At 43.3% G+C, this 23,965-nt stretch overlaps 1 protein-coding gene across 26 annotated transcripts in view; it reads left to right on the top strand.

Moving 5' to 3' along the window:
* Positions 1–23,965, top strand: part of rims2a (regulating synaptic membrane exocytosis 2a) — a 151,950-nt gene that overhangs the window by 31,372 nt on the left and 96,613 nt on the right. For 19 of the 26 annotated variants that reach the window (XM_063485107.1, XM_063485116.1, XM_063485120.1 and 16 more), the window contains one exon: positions 9,293–9,552. In XM_063485107.1, coding sequence (XP_063341177.1) covers positions 9,293–9,552 — 260 coding nt within the window. Of the gene's footprint in view, positions 1–2,933; positions 3,525–9,292; positions 9,553–13,636; positions 13,893–13,949; positions 14,285–23,965 lie in introns of those variants that run through there. The other 7 variants (XM_063485125.1, XM_063485130.1, XM_063485122.1 and 4 more) reach the window with 6 other exon arrangements.

Consider the following 23,965-nt stretch of genomic DNA (forward strand, 5'->3'; position numbering starts at 1 on the left):
AGCAGGGAATCAAACTACCAACCTTCACGATTAATTTCTGACCTGCTCTACCTCCTGAGCCACAGTCACCCCACCTTATATAAGGAAAAAATTTTCAGAAAAAGCATAACGTGTCATCTTTAATGTGTTATTTCTAAGGCTTAGACTTTATATAGGTATAATATTTAATACAGGTGTGTCCTTTCAAGCTTAATATTGACATTCAAATTAGACCTGACCTGTATTTTAATATCTTGATTAAAATAATTTGAATTAAATAAAACAGGTAACTTTTCTAAGTTGGCAACTGTTTTTGAATTTATTATTTATTTTTTGCTCATAAAATACCATGCCTAGCCTCAATGTTCCTGCGTCATCGCCAATATGTAATCTTCCACATGATGTAACACACAACACTATAGATTTACATTTGGCAATAATCTGTAAGTGTGTAATGAACTAAAGATGTACACCATCACCGGGCAGGTCAATGCACAACAGGAGGCCATATCAGTGTACGTGTATATATGTATAACATGCATTTCCCAGAGTTGTCTTAGCGCTCACCTTCCCGTGTTCAGCCGTTAAAGTGACAGACTGCAGGCTGTGGAGGACACTGCATACCAACAGGCTCAGCAGAAACACAGAGCGACATCTGTCCAGCTGCTCCCTATAATGCCAAGACCCCCATTTGTAAGGGCTTCCATTGTTCACTGCTAGATAATAGCTGAGAGATCGGTTACCATGTTGTACAGATGGTGTTGAGTAATAACAGTGGCAGCAGGCTGGCGATAAACAGTCATGGCAATGGCAGCTAGACCATGTGATGTGCCTCTTATCCAGTGCCAGCTATTTACCTGGTGATGCCCCGGTGTCCTGGTGTACAAGGTCACTTCTCCATACAGACCATGAGTATGGGAGTGTTACACCAAAAAGAACTGAATCATTTTGTAATGAAAGGACATTCTAAAGTAATGTATGTCTATATGCACTGAAATAAACACTTGATCCCAGTACAGGTGAAAATATATGTCTCCTCTGGCTGCTCTACGTAACATCACTATCACAGTGCTTGGCAGTGCTGTCATACTTTTGAATATTTTTTTGCAGATCTGCATGTGAAATTGTTGCAACGCTCGTCTGCAGCAGGGGAGCAAAGTAAGCATTTATGGCAGGAAGCAGAAGTTCAGATGACAGGGTCAGTCAGAGGGTCAGCATAAAAATAAGAAACAGAGGTGATGAGTGTGAAAAAGCAAAGAGGCATTTTTCAGTTGTTGATGTTGGTTTGTGCTACCTCCACAAAACAAACCAATACAAAAGACCACTCAGGGCATTAGTTGATCACTATTGTCATATTGAACTGATGGACAGAAGCTTTGATTACTCCCGCATGAACAAAGGGACACATTGCGGCGTGCCTTGACGGTCTTGTGTCTAAGCTTGTGTGTCAGTGAAAGAGGTGGTGGCGGCGGGGGTGGTGAAATCTGCCCTTTTTCCATCCGTCTACTCTTTCCCTCTCTCGCAGATGGTGACAGCAGTGGCGAGAGAGATCTTGTTCTGTGAAACGCCATTGAATATTTACAAGTGTCTATGCCGGGAACAGCAAGAAGAGATATGACACGCTAGAATATGATATAGCGTAGAGGGACTGAGAGTTAAAACAGCTGGTAAAGAAGTTTAGGCTCGACAAGATGGAGGTTTTCTGCTCACTAACCCTGAAAAGCTCAATTGACTCTATGACTCTTGCAGTGTAGCCACATTAATCACTTTATCTTATCGCAACAAGCTGAATAATAGATGTAAAAACAGTGATAAGAGTGTGTGTTGATAATAATCACTGCTCAGCAATCGTGCCAGGTAGCTTAGCCTCTACTTCAAGCAAAAAAACTTCCGAGCAACTTTCTTTTTTTTCTTCTTCTGTTTTTCTGTTCTCAAAATTGGAAATGCCTTTGATATAGATAAACTGTGTGTCAGTGTTGTGAAGTCTTCAGAGTCCCTGCTTGTAGCGGTAGAGCACCCCCACCAATTTCCTCTGATGTGGCTTCAAAAACGGCCTGAGGAATCAACAGTCTCCGGGGAGGAACTCATTTGCGATTAAAGCAACTCTTGAAGATGTTACATGTGCTTCCTGGACCCTCGACATTCCTGCTATAAAATAGAAGTGCAAGGATGACACTACTTTGTTGGATTCTATTTCCTTTAAAAAAATTTTTTTTAATGAATCAAAGAAAAATTATGACTCTAAATGGCACCAGTGAAATTGCTTTCACCATTAGAACAATGCTCCTTGATGGTGTACTACTAACTGTTTTCTGATTTTCATAGAGATGCACCTTTTTTCATATGTGCTGAACATGCACGTGATGTTACAGTAGTAATGCAGTTAGAAATCCCTTTAATAAATGTGTCCCAACATCTTGAAATATGACATAACTGACGCACAGATGCGTTTTTTCAGCTCTATGCTGTGATACTGATGCCACCTATTTATGACTGAACCTGCAGAGCTTGATAACATGGCTAATTATACATTTACCTCAGCTATATATATCTGTGGTAGAAAGCATGAAAAATGCACATCTCGTCATTTTTTTTTCTCCAAATGTAGCTGTACAAGGACGTTTCTGTGCTTTCCTTCATAGCAGACAAAATGCTGCTTGCACATGTTATGGGGGGGGGGGGGGGGGGGGCAGATTTCACATGAGGGTGGAAGCTTGGTATAGACTGACGACACCTCATCACCCGGATCAGTTCCTCAAGTGATATGATCGCTGTTTCACTTGTTTTTTTTGCTTTTTCCCCTCGCGTGGGTTCAACATTTTGCGACTCCTGGTCCAGCGGCAGTGTGACACGAGGGCAAATGCACGATGACGCGTTTGTTTTCCAGTCTCTTTGCTGAGGCTCGGGATGCATTTCCAGCACAGACTCTAGTGTTCCTGTGAACGCTAACTGCGGGAGGGGGGAACAGCGGCTGTAGCTGTTGTGCGTTGTCTGCCGGAGTGTGGGAGCAGAGCTGGGACGCGTCGCATATGTAATCAGCTCTTTTAGGTCCAGCAGAGCTCTGACTCTCTGTTCCAGATGAACTCACACAGCGTGATTTGACGCGTTACTGCTCACCTCACATATTTGGGTTTTGGGGTTTTTTTATGTTTTGTTTTTTCTCGGAGAGACGCTGCTGACATTCAGTCCGGGACTGTTTGCACGGATGGATCCAGTATAACGGCACAAGCAGGAATTGAGGAATTGAGGCTTCTGTGCAGTCCGTTATCGCTTTGTTGGAAAGAAATAAGGGAATAAGGCTTCGTTGGTCTGTTTTCTTGGATCGGATGTGGCCGGTTGATCCCCCCGGTGTTATCTTCACGGTGTTTTCAGCAGCTGCTGTCCGGCAGGCAGGCAGGCAACCCGGTGTCTGCACTCGGAGCTGTCCGCGGTGCTGAAGGTCGGAATCGCTTCTTGGCTTTCAGGAGCAGAAGCCTCTGACGGTCGTCAGCACGTTATTGGAATGACTTGGAGAGACGGCTATCTTTGTCTCAGCGGCATCATGGGTAAGCTGAACGGGCTTCAGAGTGACAACATCGCGGTTGTTTTTTTTGTTTGTTTGTTTGTTTTTTTAAACCACTGGTCATTTTGTTTTGCCACAAATGTGGCAGTTCAGTTCAGCACTCTGGCCGAACACAGCATGTGTTGCAGCAATTTCTTTTCAGAAAATCCCAAATCAGATTCCTTTTATCCTACCAACAGTACTGCATGTGTTTGTCTCCACTGAGCGCGCAGTGCCAGTCAAAAAACAAAAAAACATTTTTAACACCTTTATTTGGGTCACAGAGAGGCTGAAGGGGCTGTGGGTCTGACAGGCATCAGCCATTTTTGTGTGAATCCATACACTGGTTTTCCACAGCAGTCCCCTCCTCGTTCTTGTGTCTCTTGAACTTCAAACAAGGAGCATAAATATTCATCAAGTCTATTATTATTACTGCCGCGCAACACTAAAATTAGAAGCTCATTAAAATGTAATTCACCACGTGCAGCCAGTGTTAGGGCATGTGAATGTAGGCGCTCTCCTTGCGTTAGTATTGGCTGGAATACACACTTACAAAACAACAATAATAATAATGACACCCTGTAAACCTTTCATTCTAGAGAAGTGCCTCAAAACACCTTAAACTGAATATGCATCTTTAATAGGATGTAATAAGGGAAATATTGGGTGATAACCTCTGCTGAAACATGCTATGTTACCCTCCTGGTGCATTTAGTTTTTTTCCTTTCATAAGGCCAAAGTGTTCAGATCTCATCCACTCTGGACTGCAGCTGGGATACTTTGTGATGCCTGTGTGCTTAAGCTGGACTCTGTCCAGGTCGGGATGTTCTGAGGAACACTTCACTCCCCAAACAATGAGTCTTTAATGAGCGGTTCAGTTCACCCCAGTTCAGGTGAAGCAGGGAAACAGGAATGCAATATGATACCTATGACAGTTCATTTACTGCCCCATCAATATTGCATCTTGTTGCTGCTTTAGCTGTAGATGAGCTTATTTTTGTCTCTATTAGGCAGCTGATATGCAACAAATTTCACAGAAAACCTCCAAATGCAATCTTCAGTTGGAATCGTGGCACGGACACTCAGCAGGGTTTCTTTCTAACTGTCAAACAAATGAATGTGGCACAGATGTCACCAGAAGGTCTTCATCTCGATTTGAAATAGCATCCTGTGACGATGTTACGGATGAATGAGTGTAAAATGAATGAATCTAAAAGTGTCATTGATTTCATTTAACATTGGAGCTGGCTTTCTGCTTTTCTTGTTTTTTGCCTGGAAGGATACTGCTGATTCACTCTGGAGTGTTAAATAATGTTGCAGTGCCATTTAACGGCCACAAGAGAGAGCTCGGTGCTCTCTGCTTACTGCAGATCCAGCAGCTTTGTGAGGGGATGTCTCTTTCAGGAAAAAATTGAATGGAGCATGCACAACAGTGTTTAATATGTAATGGACATTGCTGATGGATACATGTTATTGTCTTTACTTGTTGGCTTATTCACAGCAAAAAAAAAAGAAAAAAAGGGGGGGTCAAAGATAACCTCTCCTTCAAAGACATATGTGAATGTGCACTGCCAATTCCCCAAGAATACACCCACTTTTTTTGGAAGATGATATTTGCTGCTACCCTAAAAAACAAACCTTTGGTCTGATGAGAAAGTATTGGAAAGGAAATTATTTATTGATCCTGTGGCATGTGGTGTGTATTTCCCTTAATTCACTGCCTTAGTAAGCAGCCTATAGCAGGTTGAATAGAGTATCTATCTTCCAGGTGTTTTGGACAGGGTGGTATTTTTTTTTATTTTTCTATTTTTAACTGCAGGTTCAATGACTATGAAATGTGCAAACACAGAGAGAAATGGTCCTGCCCGAGGGCCACAGCCCCCAAACCCGCTGCCTGCGCTCAGCCGTGAAGAGTTGAGCCAAAGGGAAGCGCGTGTGTTTGAGAGTCTGGAGCAGAATGGCTGCAGTGATAGTGAAAATACCTGGGGCTGTTACAGCTGCTTGACCAGTGTGTGTGTGTGTCATTGTGAATGCATTCATCTACTGTGGAGTCTTTTTGTCAATGTGCTCTGCAAATGAATGGAGGTTATAATAGTTTCCTGTCAGTGTGGGTTGAGCTCAATCTGTCTTTGGATTGCATCCCTGGATGGACTGTTAGCAGCCTTATGCTGTGTGGTGTCTGCCAGTGTGACTAAAGACAAACCAACGTGCTTCTGTTACTGTCACACATCTAGTACTGTGGTACAGCATGAGATCTTATCTCTACCGTCAAAATTTCAGCAGATTTCTTAATTTTGGGTTGAATTTGAGAAATTTTGTATCCTTAGCTCAGAAGTCTTTGTACTGCTAAACCAGATAGCACTCGCTAGCCTCTCAAGCCCCTCTATAACCTCTGTAAAACATTTAGGCAACCACAGAAAATGCCCTGTCATCAGTGTCACTACATGATTTCATTTCATTTCATTCAGTGTTTTTAAGATATTGTAGATTCAGCCTGTGGAGGTTTTTCCCCTCCTCCTGTCCAATAGACTTTATAACCCTCAATTTTTATTCTGACTCAGATCCAAAGTGTAAATCAAATCCAAGTATTGATGTCTGAAGCTCAGTGTGTGCAACATTTTCTGGACCCATGCAGTTTTGGGTTTTTTTTGGCCTGTGTTTTTGGAATACTAATAGGCTATCAGGTATTTCGCTGATGAGATAAAAGAGCTTGACATGTGCAGTCCAAGGGCTGAGAATATGGTTAATTATTATTGGCAGACTGGGGAGGTGCACAGTAACTGACTCCCTGTTAATTGCAGTTTGGAGGAGTAAATATGTAGGTCACTGGCTACAGCAGTGGAAAGGGCAGATTTCAGGTAATTAACCAGGTAAAACATTTTTTTCCCATGATCCTACATGCTCTAATGTAGTTAGTTACTTTATTAGCGTAGATACCCACACATTTCTCCATGAGTAAGCTTAATCCACTCGTCCACACACAAAAAATCATTTGGCTGAGAAAAACAAATGATGATGATTGATATGTGGGATTTAACTAGTCTTTGGTGGAAAAGCTGCAGCCTTTGGGGCCTCCTGGTGTTTAGTAATGTGTGTGCACATGTGTTTTGTCAGCAGACATACTGAAGGTGCTGACATACGCTGCTCTGCCTTGATTACTGCAGAGCACTGTTACCTGAAGCAAAAAAACCCAACAACAACAAAAAACAAAAACAGACTCCTTTGTGTGATTGGAGACTTCCACTTTGAGATAACTTCCCATGATTTATTTACAATTCACAATGTCAGTTAAATCAAATACAGGAGGTAATGTGGGGTTGATTAGGAGTAAGGTGACAGCTGGGTCTTCTACAGTGACCCCTGGTTTGCTGTAGAGCTCTCACAGTGGCACTGGATAAATAAAGGAAGTTGTGGTCTGATTGGCTCCTGTCCTCTGGGACACATAAAGCACAGTGTGTAGCCTCCCTGCTTCCATTGTGTGTGACCAGAGTTCTAAGTCATCTGTAACACTGATAGGAGGTCATAAATACCTCATGTGTCACTAGAACATAGACCAGTACATACTGTGTAGATGTGTAGATGCTGAGCTTCCTTTGACCTATGAAATATAATGCAGATCCTTCATTATTGTGACATTAACCTGTGTTTAAAAAAAAGGTTGATGTTCTCTTTTTTTGTGAGGTGTTTCTTGTGTGTTTCAGTCGTGTAGCGTCTCTCTCTCTCTCTCTCTCTACATATATATGCAATGGAAGAAGGAACTGACCTTGAAACATAATCCCTCCATAGCCGGTCATCAAGATTACGTGAAGTATCCTCTGAAGGTCTACTAGATGATGTGAATGCATTACTATGGACATAATCATGGCAGCACAGGAACAAGCTCTAAGCACAAGATCAATAGTTCTGGGGTCTATCACACCAGGCAAGACCTCAGGTGCAGGCTGTGTAAAGATGCCCCTGAGACAATCCAGTACATAACAGCAGGGTGCAAGATGCTAGCAGGCAGGGCATACATGGAACGGCATAACCAAATGGTCGGCATAGTATACAGAAACATCTGTGCCGACAAGGCCTGGAAGTCCCGAAGTCAAAATGAGAGATGCTCCCTAGGGTGGTGGAGAATGACTGAGCTAAGATCCTGTCGGACTTCCAGATACAGACGGACAAAATGGTGATGGCTAACCAACCGGACATAGTAGTGGTAGACAGGCAGAGGAAGACAGCCGTAGTGATAGATGTAGTGATACCAAATGACAGCAACATCTGGAAGAAGGAACATGAGTATCTGGAGAAGTACCAAGGGCTCAGAGAAGAACTCGAGAAGATGTGGAGCGTGAAGGTAACAATGGTCCCAGTGGTAATCAGAGCGCACGGTGCAGTGACCCCCAAGCTAGGCGAGTGGCTCCAGCAGATCCCAGGAACAACATCCGAGATCTCTGTCCAGAAGAGCGCAGTCCTGGGGCCCTCAAGCTCCCAGGCCTCTGGTAGAGGACCCGAGCTTGAAGGATAAAGACCGCCCGGATGGACGAGAGGGGAATTTCATATATTGCTTAGGAAAAGTCACAGGAGGTCTTATAGGAGGCTTTTTCCTTACTGTTCGACTGCACCCAGGGTGTTGTGATATAACAGTGTGACAATTTATAAAACTGAATGATTGACTGTGTAACTTGATGACAGCTTTTGTTTTCTCTCTGTCCCACCCAGAAAAATTTTCATGGTCTGTGTGTTAGTGCAAAGGTTGCATAGGATGTTTTGGGTTGTTACCAACTATAATAATTTGTTAGGTCTCTGCCACGGAGGTGGAGAGACCCAACTCTGCGTCTCTCTGTATTTCGTTTCGAACCAGCGGCTGAGATAAGCAGTTGTGGTTTGGAGCTGTGGTACAGATCGAGCCTTTGAACCTGTTCTGACAGTTGCCGTACAGGCGGGCGCAGTTTAAACGAGTTCAGTTAATGTAGAAATAACATTTTGGTCAATTCAGCACCTGCTTATACTAATAACGGTAATGCACTGACTCAGCACTGGGACTGTAAAGGCACGACGTGTGGTGTGGGTCGGGGGTGGGGTGCTGCAGTGGCTCTTTGCCACCCCCAACTGGCTGTCTGGCCTGCCAGTCATTTAGTAAGGTCTTACTCTTCTCAAATTTTACTCAATGAGAGAGGTGTGGGCACCCGAGTGATATTACTGTCCACTGACAATCCAGCTATACCAATAAATAAACATTATTTTATTTACCCAGGATGACACAACACAGAAAAAAAATTATTGCCATTCCCTTTAAAATATATTAGCAAAATATGTGTAACATTCACTATGATGTAGCCTCTGCTGTTAGTCGGCTGTATTTGCACTAAAACTACTGTAGAGGATGGACTCACAGGCTCAAAATGTAGAGCAGCAATAAAAAAAAATCTGCACTCATGTCACTTTACCTTTCACTGATTTAAAAGGCTGCTGCATGTGTCTAATATTTCATCATTCACCTCATCAACATGAATTGTGAGTAGTGTTTATGAATATTGTCGCTGCAGGGGTGAAAACACTCATTTTACTCACTTTCATAAAAGCTCTCTTCCTGATTCCTCATTGTCAAACACCTTGAGAGATCTTTTTGGTTTTTTTGTTCACCCAGCAACAACAATATGCCTCATAGTCATGTTACAGCTTTAGATAACAAATATACAAATTACTCCATTGCAGCTCATCTTAGGTTTTATAAGGCTGCCACTGTCTCTTCAGTTGAACTAACTGTTCCCCTTCTCTTGTCTGCAGGTTATGTGGGTATGCAACTTGTGCCGAAAACAACAAGAAATCCTCACCAAATCGGGGGCATGGTTCTACGGCTCGGGGCCTGATCAAGCGCGGGGTGTGTTTGAGGGTGGGCCACAGGGGAAGAAGGCCAAACTGCAGGACCCGTCCCTATACCCCTACCAGGGAGCCTCAGGAGACTTGACACCAGCGTCAGACAGAAACAGACCTCACGGCGGGCTCCTGCCCAGACAGGCGTCCCTTGACAACGGTTCAGGGCTAAGGTACACGAGCCCCACACATGCACACCTCACTTCTGTTTGTGAAAAACAACAACAAACAAGCAAGCATGCGCCACATGCACAGTGTAAGTTACAGACAAGAGCTTCATAAAGGTGGTTCATCTAACTGCAGAAAGCTTTTTAACATTACCGCTGCTCTGTGTTGCTGTAGAAGGAACAGACATGCAAGCCTGCCATAAGAATCCATATAAGCTTCTTCTACATGGAGCCCATGAGGCCTATAAAGGACACAGGGAGACATATACCGTATCTAACTGGCACTAACTCAGCAATTCTACTACAGTCATCCACCCACTCATTCTTTCTTCATTACACACACATGCATGCATGCACACACATACACCACAGTGGCACACATGATCACAGATGGTTGAAACTCTGATTCAGCTGCAGTGGGAAACAGGCAGGTGTGTGAGGTGTGTGTGCAGTGATTAGTACTATCTCTGTTTTTGAGACAAAAGCGCACTTTTTCACTGCAGCGGTCCTATTTAGTAATTAGTCCTGTTTGTAGGCCAGCTCGGCCACTGCAGTAAATAAAGTATTAATAGGATGTTTTTGTTTGTTTGTTTTTTTTTTATTCCAAAAGCAAGAGCAGGGTAATTACAATGAAGAACACTGTGTTTCTTTTGTCATATGCACTAAGCGCTCCCTCTGAGTGCAACACTCTCACATGCTGACAACACGGACATGCTGTGTTTGTGAATCCCATATCCGGTTGCCTTTTTCTTGATGCTGGTGTCAAGTAAAGTAGTTACTTTGATGTCCACATGGGGGCTCCTTGCTCTTTATTCTTCTAAAGGCAGGATGGACGCTTATAGTCAGGATCTGTGCACTCTCTGGAATTTCTCAGCAGAGCCCTTGAAATAAAACAACAACAAAAAAACCCTCTCATGTCCATCTTTGCTCCTTCTCAGATGTAAGGTAACTCGGCATTTGTTCAGAGTAAGGCTTTGTTTTCCACAACCCTTGGTGTGCCACAGCAACCATATAGCTCACAGACTAACAGTTGCCCCCTTGTCTCTCTCTGTCTGTTCTCCCTCTCCATGCTTCTTTATAGGAAAGATGGGAAATGCAGGCTGTATACAGCCATGCTGTGGAGAGCATACTCAGTGGATAGCCTGGATCTAATTGGAGAGCTGTACAGAGTTAGCCCAGAGTAATTTATGTGTATCTGTGTTACATGCCAACAAAGTATAGTTACACTGACCTGTGTAGCACAGGGACAAACAACCTGCACAACTCTGATTACAACATGTCTCTAAACACAGTCCTCAGAATCCACTAAAAATCTCGTACATGAAGTCCATTTAACACATCTGCCCTGCAAGTCAGTTGGAAATACATGAGTGTCCTGTTAGAGCTTTCACTGTGTAATGAGGCCACTGTGCTATGGTTTAATTTGAATCGGTTCAGTTTACATATTTATATACAGGACCGATTCATAGCCGTATGCATCTCAGGGAACTTTATACTGTAAGGTACAAACCCTACAGAAATATAGACAAGAACACAATGAGCAAGCAGAGTGACACATGAAGCCTTTTCAGACATGGGATACGTAACACTGCCGCTTCATCAGTCTGTTACAGTGATGGCATGCTGTTATTCTCCCATCTTCCATCAGATATACCCAGGGTGCGAGATTGTTATACATTCAGTGATGTATAACACACAAGGTTACAGTTTTATACAGCATGTCAGCTGTATTTTGGTAGTTATATAGAGGTTATGTCCTTCTTGTAGTTGTGGAAACACATGAAAACATAATGTAGCAGACTTTAGTCAGAGGATCAGACTTTTCCCTACAGTGAAAAAAAGTCCTGATGGCTTGGATGCAGTTGGAAGATAAGGATGGCCACAGTGTTCTTGTTTAATCTTCCTTAGACTATCCAATGATTAAAAAAAAGGGAAAAAAAGCAAAGAATCAACTGCAAATTCTAATTAAAGCTGCAGTGCTTTACAGTGCAAAGTAATGCAGGAGTTGCTCAGACTGCTCCAAACAGTTAGTCACTCAATCACTTTTTGTTTCCGGCCGAGGATTTTGCCTTTATATCGTGAATGATTGCATAGCTTTGAGAGGTGGAGATGGTACCAGGGAGTAAATCTCGCATTGACATTGCCTACATTTGCAGTGACAAAACAGGAAACTGGCTGTCTGAAAATTCATGGGATAATGCTGATGATGGATAGCACAGAGTGTATAAATAGAACTCCCTCTGCATAAGCACCAAAACCCACTTTCATTAATCTTAAAGAATGTTTAAATTAACTCCTCGATCTGTTGTGCTAAAAAAGGAGGGGGAAAAGCTGGAGGTCTATTTATAAGGAGAAATAACTTGGGAGGGCTTTCAATTTGTCTTGGTCTCGAAGGTGTCATTTGAATGAACGCACAAATATGCCAGGACAGCTGCAGTGTTGGGTGATGCTGATGAAACCACCATACCTAAACAGGGACTGGAATGTACTCCCTGGAAGAATTTCTTTAGATTCTGCATTTTCAACACATTTAACCCAGCAGCGGGCACATTCACCCTGCCAAAAAAATGTGAGAAGAGGAAGGAGCGCAACAAACCTAGCTCGAACATCCTGTAACAACCAGCAAAACCCAGTCTGTTACATAGTAAGCTTGGGACAATTGTTTAGTCTAACCTAGTCTGTCCCAGTTTAAAGTTGTGTACCGGCACTAGTCCTATTTTATGCACATGCCGCATTGGCCTCGATCAGCTCTGCAGTGAAATGATAATATGGTCAAACAGCTGACACAGATAGTTCAGGGTTAATAGTTTTTGTTGTTTTAGTCATCAGTTTCATTTGAACATATAATGTTTTCTTTTAGATTTGTATTAAGTAGGAGAGGGTTTATTTGAGCCCAGCAGTTCATTTCAGTTCAATTTTATTTATGTAATCGAATTGAGGTTTTAGGTTTAGGTAAACCTAAAGGGGCCTGAGTGTTTTTTCTGACTCACCTGGTCCCTTGCATGGAACAGTGGAATAATACAAACATTTGCAATCCCAGGTCTAAGCTTAATATTTTCATAGTCTAGTATTTACAGTATTTCATATATGTTTGAGTTTAGATAGATGTGGGTAACTATAGCATCTGCATGTTTGTTTTATTCGGGACTTTATTATCCTAACATGATCACAGTACCAACAACATCCCACATAAATACATTAACTGCCTCATGCTTAAACAAGGGCCACTTTATTGTATTGATTAACAGCTGAAGCGCTGCTTTAAATTTAGCAGATCTATATTTTATCTCTCAGCAAGGTTATAATAGTTTACTAAAACTAAACTAAAAACCAAAAGTAGATGTAAAAAAAACGGTTTCATTAACCTAAAATAAAAATAAAAAGTAGACATTTGAAAAAACAATTAAGCCAACTGAAACGACTTAGTGAACTTGGAATATTACGAACATTAAAACCAAATAATAATAATGACAATGGTTATTATTATTAATAATAATAATAATAATAATAATAATAATAATAATAATAATAATAACTACGACTGAAACTAACTTAAATTAAACTTCTTCCAACTCTGGAAAGTAAACTGAATTAAAAAAAAAAAAATACAACAAAAAAACCCGTACAACCAAACAGATTTCTGAAAAACACGAAGACTTGTAAAAATATGTAACCACATTAAATGCATCAGCTTTAAAGAAGGGCCTGGAACTAACTGGGATCTTTTTGGCTAATTTCAAGTGTTTACAGTTGGTTCTCTGGACGAAATGAAACGCATTAAATAAATAAATAAACAAGCAGGCTCTCGGGAAAGCCCTCATTAGTTGCGTGCTTTGTCCTCACAGTAACTTTATTGCTGATTGATGTAGCGCTGATATTCCAAAGGTGGAATGTCGGAAAGACAAAAAGCCGTGACGCTAGCACGCCCCCTTCCACCCCCCTCGTGCGTGATTCTGACGGTTATCTGCTGCTGTGCGCGTCCCGAAGAGTGCGCGAGACAGAATGGAGAGATATGGCGAAAGAGTTCGCGCGACTGTAGCGCGTGCGTACGTGTCTGTGCGCGTGTCAGGGCAAGTGTGTACTCTTCATGGGCAACGGGAAATATGAGTTGAATGTGAGGCAGCAGCTGATGCGCCGGTACGGGGATGCTGCCGCCGCCGCCGGGTGCCGTGTAGGATGGTTCTTCGCTTTTTCTTTCCTCCGGACGCTCCTTCACCTCTCCCCGCACACGGAGAAGAGATTTTTGCCGCTGCCGCGAGAAGAAGAAAAGGCTTGTTACCGGCACCGGCACTGCCTCCCTTTTCTCGCTGCAAGTCCGAAGCATTATGACCGAAGGAGCCCACCCGGTATGCGTCTCGTTTAAGGACACTTTTTTACCGGCAGCGCAAGGAGGAATATGGAACTTGATCGGCGTCTTTTCCGCGTTTAATGCGCCCCCGGGAGATAACATTAATACTACCACTACTACTAATAATAATAAGAAAAAAAAACCTGACGAGGTGTATGTTTAGAAGGGGGGCGTCCGGAGAGAGCGCAGGCTTTGGGATGTAATGGTGGGAAAAGGGAAAAGGCTGAGCACTTACTGAGGATAAAAAGAAAACCGAGGTGGGGGGAAAATGCAGTTTGAGACATTGCGTCAGTTCTGTAGCTCGGTTTTATCACATTTCAACGGGGCTTTCACGGCACCTCAGAACATCTTGCAGACGGAGCTGTTCGAGCAGGCGCTGAGCAACATCGGGTGAGTGATTCCTTTGTAAAAGAAATGCCCAGATTTATGAGGGAGGGCTTCCCCGTTGGTATGTCAGGCGAGTATTTTTTTTTTGTTTTGGGGGGGGGGGGGTTGCATATATCGATCGGTAGCCTGCCTGCGTAATAACAGCCTACAGTGTAGTGCTGCTGCAGATATTTCCTGGCTGGGATGATGGGGGCCGATCAACGTCCCTGCCGCTCTTTGCTCAGTGCGCGTGCACGCGCGCAAGCTTGCACGGTTGGATGTTGGTAGTTTTATAGGCACACTGTGACCACATCGGGGGTTACCGTAAATGTATATACGCGCGTGCGCCTTTATGGCCCAGCGCACGGCTGCTGCAGCATGTCTGTGCCCTGCTGCTGCTGCCTGAGCGGAGAACATGAGGGAGGCGACGATCATGAGGGGTTAATGTACATCTTAGGAGTCCAGTGCTGGGGATGAGTGGGGACTCCCCCCCACCCCCTACTCAGTTCCCCTACACGCCCACTATATGTTCTTTTGAAGGTGTATAGGGGGAGGCAAGTTTTTTTTTAAAGGTGTCAGTTACTTGACAGCAAAATGGCAGCAAGAATGGACATCATGTGCATTTTGCAGATGAATTAATAATCTATGCTTAGACTAACAGAGCAATAATTACTTACATTTGCTGTGCTTTAAAAACCTTTTCAGTACAGCGTCACTGCAACATACAGGCGTTGCTGTAATTTTACATTTGCTGCTAGATAGAAAGGAGCGTAGTGTGTGTGTAAAGAGAACGAGAAAGAGAGAGAGAGATGCACCGAAGCATATTACGATTAGTCTGCTAAATGCTCTGTATCCTACGGACAGGCCTCTGGTCATCTGGCCAGGCATGGCTGTTGGACACATTATGCAGACTGCAGAAGGGCCGTAAACTTCCAGCTTTAGGGTTGAGGCTTGGGGGACCGACAGGCTACTTTTCTTTCTCGCTATAGACGCAGGCCCCCGTATCGCCACACCATCCACAGTCTGTCTCTTGGGACTTGCGAGTCTTTCCCCCTGTTGTCCCCCCACCCCTACCGTCAGAAATAATTTACAGCTTTGCCGGGCTCTCTGCCACCTCACATTACATGGCCAGAACACTCAGCCACTGGAAGGGCGGAACAGGGGGTGGGGGGTGGGTATCTGTGCCTGGAAACTGTGATCCAGCAAGCATTACATCTTACTGATTAAATTGAACTTATTTTCCATTGCAACCTTTTTGTTGTTGTTTTCTTCTCAGCAAAACCTTTCAGTTTGAGGATGGTGGCGGTCGAAAGCAGTCCAAAACAGGCTGTTTTTTTTATGATAAACGATCACATTTGCAGCTGGTATTTCTTAATGGCAAGAAGCTGTCATGGCAGACTCTTAATCGTAGTTACTTTTTCAGGACAGCACAGCCGGTGTCATCCTCTTTGTTCGCTAATTTGTCTGTACACAGTGTGGTCAAGCTCACAATAACAACACAACTCCTTAAACCAGCAGTGTGTGCTGTTATCAGCGGATATCCAGCTTAGCTTTCCGTTCGATCGGAGCCGTTAGAGTCTCTCTCCCTCTCTATCTGTTACTCTTTTCACAGGCTCGGCCTCCTAATGGGCTGTATGCTTTTAGATCCAGCTTCCATGTATTATGCATGTGTGCGTCAGCAGAGGTTCTAATGGGGTGTGTGAGATCTGTTCTTAGAAGGCTTGAATGGTTTGGAATTGAGTGGTCACTACATTTAAACTGCAACCATACTCCCTCCCCGCCGCCGCCTCTAATACACACGCTTTCCGCTTATAACCCATCCAGTGTTGCATCTCTTTGTGCTTCTCTTCTCCAGAATACCTCAGACCAGATTGTGTCTGCTGGACTTTTGTTTGTAGCATTAGAAGGCATGTTACTGAGTTCTTTTTTTTTTTTACAGTGCAGTTTTTGTAGTCTTTCCCCAGATTGTTTTTGTAGTCTTTCCCCTGTTGTGAAGTGTGTGATGCAGGATAAGTGGGATATGTATACAGGAGCGTTTGATTTTTGGCACAGATGCAATGTAATGAAATCATCTCCGTGCATCAAATCCAGCATGTTAAATGAAATCGACGTGGCTGCAGCTCGATGATTCCGATTGTGCCGCACAATCTGGGGTGTGAGTTCAGTGAGTCATCCTCTTACTCACAGCTGTTTACATCATGCCACATTCACGTATATTGTCCTCCTGCAGTGACGGTGTATTTGCAGCTGTGGATTTTCTAGCCTATACGTGCGGCACGTTGCAAACCAGCTTATTACCAGCACCGTCAGCACCACACTAAAGGTTCCTCTGATGTGGAAACTCTCTGGATTTCTCCCACGCCCATCACAGTCTCTGCTCTCGTCCCCTCCAACAGTTGGGTTGCCATAACGATAAGGTGTAATTTTTCATCATTAGAAATGATGCTGTTTTGTCTCTGTCGATCAATATCAAAGTTATCGGGATGAGAATGACGATGTGTTTCTAGAGGTGGGACTAGACCCCCCTTGATACGATGTTTTGACACTTTTTTAACACATATTTTTACATTTTGCAATAAAATTAGAGCTGCAATAACATATAACACAAGTTATCACCTTTCCTTCAAACACAAATTATGTCCTCAAAGTTAAACTTTGTCAATATGTTTCACCCAATAAGACGAAGTTATCTCTCTTCAGGCATTTCTTATTGATGTAAAATGAGATTGTCAAGCATACAAACACTGTCACTAAAACCTGCCATAATTGTTGCCATGAAGATTGAATGAGGTCAAGTTGGGAATTACTAATACCAACTTGACCTTATTATTATATGTCGCATGGTTTTTCAGTTGGGATGATTAATTGGATGCTTGCTCAGCTAACGTTATCTCAGATTGTTTTGTGTAGGAGATGAGCCCTCTTGTTGACAGAGTATTTCCATTTATTTATTTATTATTTATTTTCATTTATTTAATAAAATATCAATATTTGATTTCCCTGTATAGACATATTATACATGATTTCTACATTGGCTAAAGGATGTCCACAATTTGTATCTTTATTGTCAAAAGACTCGTGGAAAAAGGATCAGTGAATTTGAAAGCAAGAGCAGCAGTCTCAGCGATTTCGGTCCTGCTGATTTGGTGACACCAGTAGTGGTAACAGAGCACTGAAGTCTGGCAGCAGCAAAACAAACTGAAGTCAGGTAATATTTAGACTTTCTTGTCTGTCACTGCAGATGGGTCGAGTCTGCAGGGCACGGTGAAAGTAGTCAGTTATGTCAGTGAGGAGGCTCATCTGACAGCTCACTGTTGCTGCTCCTTTTGTGGCCCTACTTGCAATATTTGAACTAATCTGCTGTCAAAAAAAAAATGCTGAAAATAACCGCTGCACACTTTTAACAAATGCATTTTTTGACGAATAATAGTAGTAGAGTTAAGCCAATAAGCAAACACACTGCATTTCCTATAACTTCATACAAGTACCTGTTGTTTCACCAGATAAATGCTTTAAATGTACAGTTGCAGCTGTGGGAATTGTGTGGTTCGCTGCCACTGACACCCGGTCGGCAATATTTCCAACATGTAAATGTTCCATACTTGTTTTAGTGGGCAACTCATTTACCATTTTGTCATGTCATTTGGCAATAGATGGTGACTAACCAATATAATTTCCTTTGGAATTAATAAAGTATTCTGATTCTGATAAAATGAATATCATGGCAGTTTCCCATTGAAATACTTTTGCACAACTTTCCCGAATGGAACAAAAAAACGTTACGAGAATCTTTATATTTAACTTATGTTTCATCCCAAATTATTTCACTAAGAAGGTGTGAGCCCGCTCAGTTAAGAGCCAAATTTTATTTGCTTTTCAGCGGTGCATCTGCAGCAGTAGAGCTGGGCGATATAAGATTTTTTCATATCACGATATGTTTTTTTCATTTCAGGCGATAACGATATATATCACGATATAAGCCAAATAACTATATTTGTAAGATTTAAATGTGCCGTTGCTCACAAGTAAAATGTGAAATAATCAGCAGCTTGTCTTGATTTTAATATTTATTTCCCATAATAAGTTCAACAGGGTAGATGTACTTAAGGAACATGAGACTTTTTCAGATAAATAAAGGCAAATATTGCAAACTACACAAAAGGCAGCCGCTAAAGCGTTTAAGTTTCAAAATAGAACAAACAAAACAGACTACTAAATTGCCAATTCCACTTAGAAACAAAATATTAATTCTAAAAATAAATCTTAGTTTGTTTTACAGAAGAACAGACAAAATTGACTAACTTTTGCCAATATCAAATAAACTGAGAACTAAAAGGAAATTTTCAATCTCTCCTTGTTGTATAGCTTTCTGAACTTTCTGAATCATTTATCATCCGCAACTGAAAATAGTTGTGGATGATTACTATACCTTTCTAATGTGACGTTGTTGTCCCTGGCTCTCTTTCTCTCTCTCTCCCTCCCGCTCTGTTCCTGTGCTGCTGCGAGTGTAACTACCGCCCCTCCCCCCTCTTCCCAGCGCAAAGCACAAGGCTCGCATGCGGAGTGAAGCGGAAAAAAAGTGCGAGAGAGAGGGTGAGAGAAGGAAAGAAAAAAACCCCCACGGCTCGCGATAAGGAGCCGGCTCGCGTCGTTCACAAAAATCCGGCTCTAAGAGCCATTTCGTTTGCGACTGACACATCACTACGAAATACCTTCGCACTACGGAACTTCTATGGCCCTTCCGTTCGACAGTCTCTCCGGCATTGGAACCATCATCTCTTTTCTCTTCGGTAACCTGGTCACCCACGCTCTCGGTTGATTTTTCTCTAGTCGGCACACTCATTTCCTCCATTACCTGGGCAGCCCGGCTGGCTGCTTCCCAAACAACTACACATGTGCGGCTTGGCACTCGTGCTGTACGTAACAAGTCACGTGACGTGACGCTGCGGCTGTGATTGGTTCGGCTCTGCGCTACTTAATTTGGATTGGCTGTTCTTTTCTTTTCTTTTTTTTTTAAGAGAGCAAGGTCTATGGCAATAGTTTATTTTTTCTATCGAGAAAAAGTTATTTCGCAATACATATCGTTATCGTTTTATCGCCCAGCTCTATGCAGCAGCTAATTTTCCTGTAGTAGTCCTTGACTGAACTAATTAGGAAGTGCAGGCATGTCAATAAGTACTGCACGTGCAGTCTTACTTTGTTATTTGATTGCAAAGCAGCGTTACATAACAGGTGCACAGCTTATTGTGTCAGGATGATCAAACTAGCTGGATGTTTTATTTTGGAAAAATAAACCTACTGAGAACATAAAATACATAAAATAAACTTGGACAGTCATCTCTAACATGATTAAGTAATGACGCACAATTTACACTTATTGTTGCCCTTGCATCTTGTCAGCCCATGTTGATAATAAGCACTGTGTTGTGTGGAGTTCAGTGGAGAAACAAAGCAGGGAGTGAAAAAAATGGCAAGGAGCAGACAGAACGTACCAGAGGAGGCAGAAACACCCAGGCATCAGTCACCATGGTGACAGAGCTGTAGACAAGGCAAGACATAGCAGACTGCAGCTTGTGGGACTCTGAAGCTCTGGTTCCCCAGATTCATGTTGATGTGACAGAACTAGAGAAAAGAAGGAGAGGGAAAGATCGCAGACCCAGAAAAAACAAGAAACAAGGCGTTGGATTCTAGGGGAGGGGCGGTCTTGAAAGCAAGACACCTGCAATATTGAACTGCAGTTCTGTCTTCCGGTATTGTTGTTAAAGCAAGCTAAAATTTAAAGGTCATTTGGGTATTAAGTGAACTGAAAGTACATCTGAGTTCTTTGACCAAAACCACGCCCCAAAAATGGACCATAGCTTTTTAATACTTCCCAAATAGAGCCACAGCATTCCTTGCATTAACTCTTCTCTGTTCTGGATGCCTGTGTACACGTTTACCCTCTCTTCTTACCCTTCTTCATTCAGAGCGAGTCAGCTGAGTGTGTGTTTTATCTTCTAGCCATACCCTGCCTTTTATTCCCACACTTTTAACATTAAAGCATTGTGGATGCAAAATCAGGCTGACTGAGGTGCTTCTCTGTAGCTGCTGGGAGTTAGATGACTGGCGGCTGAAGGAGGGCCTAAGCAGTGGCAGTTTGGGCAGGAGAGAACATCACGCTTTCTTTTTCTTTATTATTTTTCTCATCTGGCCTCAAGTCAATGGTCACCTCTTTCTTTGTCATCTTTGTGAGCACTAAAGAGTGTTCTCTTGATGTGAGGCAGACTAAGGCTACATGTTCAATACTTCTTATGCACCCTCCTCCTGCTCCCTAATATCCCGTCACAGCTCGCCCACGGTTCAGCCCACCCGCAGCCCCGTGGTGTCGTACCCGGGTGTCGGCGGCACTCAGCAGCTGTAATTAAACTGGCCCTTTATTGGTTTTGTCCTCGCCGTGGGAGATGTGCGGAGGAAGAAGGGAGGCCCTGGTTTATTGCCTGGGTGTCTAAGAGAGGGGTTATTATGATTGCATGCTAGAGAGAGAGAGAAAAGAAGCAGATAGAGGGGAGAGAAAGTGGAGAGAGTTGGAGTGATCGAGAGAGACAGCGGCAGAGGCTGAATCGATATGCTCGACTCCTCTCCTCTCACCAAATCATATCTCAGCATCAAACCGCGAGTGAGAGAGGAAGAAAGACAGAGAGAGAGATAGAGAGAGAGAGAGGTAGGGAGGGAGGGAGAGAGGGGACTGGTGGCTAGCGGTGGGCTGTGTGGCCAGATAAACATCAGGCTAATGTCCCCAGCCCCCGGGCCTGCTGCCTCTGCTGCTATTGCCGCTGCCCAGAGAGGGAGGTGAAATTGCTTTTGCTGATGTTTGGTTACAGTTAGCCACAGCACAGTCCCGCAGGCAGGGGTACATGTGATCCCATCCACAGGGATGCACATTAGGTATAGGTTTGCCTGGCCAGGTCATTCTCAGCAGTGGAACAGGATGAGGAAGGAAAGTGCCACAGAGCAAGAAAGGAAAGACAGAGTACTTTTCAACAGAAACGCCAGCCTGTGCAGAGCGCTGACATCTGGGCTCTTTTCATGCTCACAGAGCGAAACTGATTCCCTGAAAGGCTGAATGGCTGCGCGTGCGCATGCATTTTGCGTGTGTATGTGTGTGTGTTTGACCCTCAACCTTAACCTGTCATAAATGGCTGGGATACAGTAGGCACAGTGTCCTCTCTCTTCACTTGGCTCATTATAAGCCACTTCCAGTGCCGCTCTAGGTCCTTAACTTCCTCTCTTTCTGCCAACCGACGGACCAAAGAGAAGGCTGCTGAGTGGCGCACATGGGAGATTCAGCTCTTCTCTGTGTATCTCTGTGTGTGTGTGTCCTTATGTGTCTTTGTGAGAGTCTGTGTGGCTGCACTTGTATGCTCATATGTTTGAAGCCCAGTCCCTAGAAGGTCTTTTTTTCTCTCTCTCTCTCTTATAAAGCTTTTTTCTGTACTCTCGAACAGATGCCTGATGTCATCTCGTTTTTTAAATATCCAAGGGAGAGAAGAGAAACCGCATATGACATATGCATGGTGCTTTGCTTTCAACCATACGCCTTGACATGTGATACCGTTCGTCAGCATTGGTGACCGTTTGAGAATCTAATAAAAGGGTTAAATCCGACCACCTTTGCTGTCACAGTTGACTGTTATTGTGCGACATCAGTGCGCATAGGTGTGTTACTCTGCAAATCCTCCCCCTGGCCTCGGTAGTCAGTAGAGTCATTAAGTGAAAGCTGTCTGCTCCAGCACGGCATTATCATTCTTGTTGTACATTTTGATTTATTGATTAAAGAGGCTTATAAGGTCAGACCTCTGGAAGGTCGGGAAGTAGGCTTTCTTAGCTAAATCCCTGTTATTTAGTGAAGGGGAGTGATAGGTTTGTCTAGCACAGACCTATTGCTGGAGTAATTCTACTACAACAGCAAAAGCATTAGACACCAGGCTGAACTCTTTGTGTGATCTCGTGCACGAGGGAGATGCCTGAGACGAGCGCTGTTCCTGCCGCTCGAACCCCAGTCACTCTCAGTTAGCTCCCCCGTAGCACTGCTCTTTATTGTGGTTACATGAATATTCATAGTCTCATTAACATATGACGTCTTACACAGGCATACATGTGAACAAAGAGTACTGCTGGCCCGGAAGTCCAGCAGTTCATCTAAACAAAAGGCACTTATACCTAAACGCACATAGATGTGTTTACCATACCAAAACAGTAAGAGAAGGTACGACCTCTCTCATGACCTTAGGATATGTGTGCATGCCAGAACACTCTGGAAGGCACACAGAGTCTTTGCAGACTGCTAAGGATCAGACCTCTATCATCATGCAATTGATTATATACCTCTAAGCATATATGAGTATATATTTCTAAGCATAAATGACAATCCACCAATATAAACCTAACATTTCCACCCTGTTTGACATTTATGCTAGAAATTTCCCAGTTATGAACCCCTTGTGTTTGACCGTTTCAGTGCAGGCATTTTTATACCCAACATCTGTCAATCACCCCAAATTACTGTAACAGTACACAGTTGATAAATATGTTAGCAGTTATCATATTTCTCATTGATCTCATACAATGGTAAACTGCATCCTACAAGTAAGCAAATGAATGTTAATAGTCAAACACAGGAATTAATATTTTCAAAATCATTCCAGCTTTGCGGTGTATTCCCCAGGTGTGTAAATCACGCATCTCTCGCAGAGTGGTTTGAGTTCTACAGAGCTTCATAAATGTCTCTTCCAGTTGTTTCCATCATTGTCCATATGACCAGAGTCCAAATGTATGCCGACATGGGTATACAAGCATACCAGTTGGTTTTGTTGTTTGTCAATGTGGCTTTCAGCTAACTTCAAAGCTGCAGGCCTCGTCAGCACTTCTGTTTTATGGCCTCTATCAGCCCCCATCACCTCACTACAGGCATTCTTCCTGTGGGAGGATAGAGCCAACTGGTGGATTATCTGCACTTATGACTCCTCTATTGTCCTTTCATCTCTGCAGAAAACCTTTTTCTGGAAAGGGTATTGAATCCAGTTGTTTTACTGCTGTTATGCTCCCACCTGTTGAATCACTTCATCAGTCTTGTAGAAGTGGTCGTGATGCAAATGACAACAACAATGACACAAAGGAAGACCCTCTTCAGAGTGTCAAAGTATGCACAGCACAGTGACACAGCATTAGGTGATGTTCATAAGAAATTGCTGTCAGTCATTTCCCAGTCACTTGGCATCTGTGCTGTTCACAGATTCACAATTCCATTGCTGAACTTCCTGTCTGCGCTGTCGATTAGAGCTTGGCACGCTCCCTTCGTCCTTCTGCTTCCCCTGTTCCAACGCCGCTGAAGATTTAGGGTAGAGCAAGTCTTACACCCTAGTTGTCTTCCTCAACGTCAACGTCGAATCTCTTTCACTCCTTCTTGATTTCACTGTTTAAAGTCTCCTCATGATGATCTCTAGGAAGCCCAGTGGCACAGCCCTCTGTGGGATGTCTGCTGTGCTGGAGGTGATCTCTGCTCCTCACTGATCCTCTTGAAGCCTCTCTCCTGGCCTCAGCTTCCATCTTGTGGACGATCTCCTCAGGCACTCCTTCTCATGGTACCTGCAATTTAAAAATTGACACTCCTCCTTTGCCACATGGCCCTTGCCATGTGTCAGTTCCACACAAGTAGACATGCACAAG

The sequence above is a fragment of the Pelmatolapia mariae genome, linkage group LG10_11, assembly GCF_036321145.2.
Source record: "Pelmatolapia mariae isolate MD_Pm_ZW linkage group LG10_11, Pm_UMD_F_2, whole genome shotgun sequence".
NCBI classification, from domain to species: domain Eukaryota; kingdom Metazoa; phylum Chordata; class Actinopteri; order Cichliformes; family Cichlidae; genus Pelmatolapia; species Pelmatolapia mariae.